Source organism: Triticum aestivum, unplaced genomic scaffold (genome assembly GCF_018294505.1).
Source record: "Triticum aestivum cultivar Chinese Spring unplaced genomic scaffold, IWGSC CS RefSeq v2.1 scaffold130481, whole genome shotgun sequence".
Taxonomy (NCBI): domain Eukaryota; kingdom Viridiplantae; phylum Streptophyta; class Magnoliopsida; order Poales; family Poaceae; genus Triticum; species Triticum aestivum.
The window spans coordinates 1-1,731 of record NW_025259312.1 but is presented as its reverse complement, the minus strand read 5'-3'; the positions used below and the strand labels follow the sequence as shown (position 1 = coordinate 1,731).

At 47.1% G+C, this 1,731-nt stretch overlaps 1 protein-coding gene across 1 annotated transcript; it reads left to right on the top strand.

Moving 5' to 3' along the window:
• Positions 1-43: 43 nt before the first annotated feature.
• LOC123177709 (putative disease resistance protein RGA4) lies at positions 44-1,725 on the top strand (the record flags this gene model as incomplete). The annotated part of the gene is made up of 2 exons (XM_044591295.1): positions 44-149; positions 309-1,725. A coding segment is annotated over exon 2 (1,397 nt), but the record flags the coding sequence as incomplete, so codon positions are not given.
• Between the last annotated feature and the right edge of the window lie 6 nt (positions 1,726-1,731).

The window sequence follows — 1,731 nt, the reverse complement described above, 5'->3', positions numbered from 1 at the left end:
TCTCTCTCTCTCTCTCTCTCTCTCTCTCTCTCTCTCTCACTCATATGTAAGGTCTTCCTGCAGGCCTGACTCCTCTTGCAGCTACCACGGCCTCCCCGGCAGTCGGCATCCATCACCGGCAGACCGGCATCTGGTGCACGCACGTCAACGTACGTATGAACTAATCCTCTCCTTTTATTTGCAGCTAGCCTATACAATCTGTACAACTATCTTTTCCAGGACTTCTTATTTTTTATTAGGCACTGCAAATCAATGCATGCATATATGTACCAATAATTGGATTTCCTTTGGTTTCTGAATCGATGCAGGTCATACATTCCTGCACCAGATGGGGATGTACGCTGCGCTCCGCACTGCGCAGTGGGTGCTGGGCAAGGCGCTAGCCCCCGTTGCCGATGGCGTGCTAGGGGCTTGGGCAGCAACCAAGAACTTTGGTCCCAACGTCGAGGCCCTCAGCACTGAACTACTGCTCGTGAAGGCCGCGCTTGAGCAGGCTGCCCACAAGGAGCTCGGAGGCCCGGCAATGGAGATGCTGCTTCAGAAGTTGCTGGACTCGGCACACAATGCCGAAGACTTGCTGGATGAGCTGGACTACTTCCGCATCCACGACAGGCTCCATGGCACGTATGATGCTGCCGACGAGCACGGCAAGGGTTGCACCCGTAACCTTGCCCTCAATGCTCGCCACACTGCCAAAGCTGTTGGCAAACTGGTCAACTATTGCGCTTGGCATCGTGCTAAGCGCCGGCAGAGTTCACACAACAATTCCTTGACGCCAAATGCCAATCAGGAGGTCAGCAGATTCATGCCCAAGCTCTGTAAACTCCTCCCTTGCTCATCCTTCCCACATCCGCATGTTGGTGATGACGATCGTGGCAATGAGCAAGAAACACCAAAGCTTGAGTTTAATAGGGTTGGTTTCTCTCAAAGGATGAAGGAAATTGTAGAGAAACTGCAGCATATGCGCAATGAGATTAACAAGATTTTGCAGGGTTGTGCCCCTAAAACTGTTCCAGACATTGCCCAGGGTCGTCCTATCACCAAAGGTCGAATTGATGAGCCAAAACTGTATGGGAGGGACAGTGTCATGAAGAGCATCATGGATGATATCACCAATGGTCAATACTGTGACAATGGTCTAACCGTGCTTCCGGTTGTTGGTCCGGGAGGAATGGGGAAGACAACTCTGATACAACACATATATCACAATGAACAAGTGCAGAATCATTTTCCAGTCACTATTTGGATATGTGTGTCAGTCAAGTTTGATCTGGAAAAAGTGCTAGGACAGATTAAAACATGTATCCCTGCAGTTAAAGATGAAAAAGAGGGCAGTACAACTGAAGATTTGATTGAGCAAAGATTGAAATCTAAAAGGTTCTTACTTGTATTGGATGATATATGGAAGATTAGTAATGGGGATGACTGGGGAAAATTATTGTCAACACTCAATAAATCAGAGGGAAAGGGTTCCATGATTCTGGTCACAACTCGGTTTGAAGCAATAGCACAGAAGGTTGAAACACATTGCCAATCAATAAAGCTGAATGGTTTAGAATCTGGAGAGTTTAGAAAGTTATTCCTTGCATTTGTCTTTGGTGATGAGCAATATCCAAGGGACAAACAATTTTTGCTTGAGACTGGAGATAAGATAATGGAAAAACTAAAGGGCTCCCCTCTTGCAGCAAAAACGGTTGGTAGATTACTGAGTAAAGACCATAGTTTGTGTCA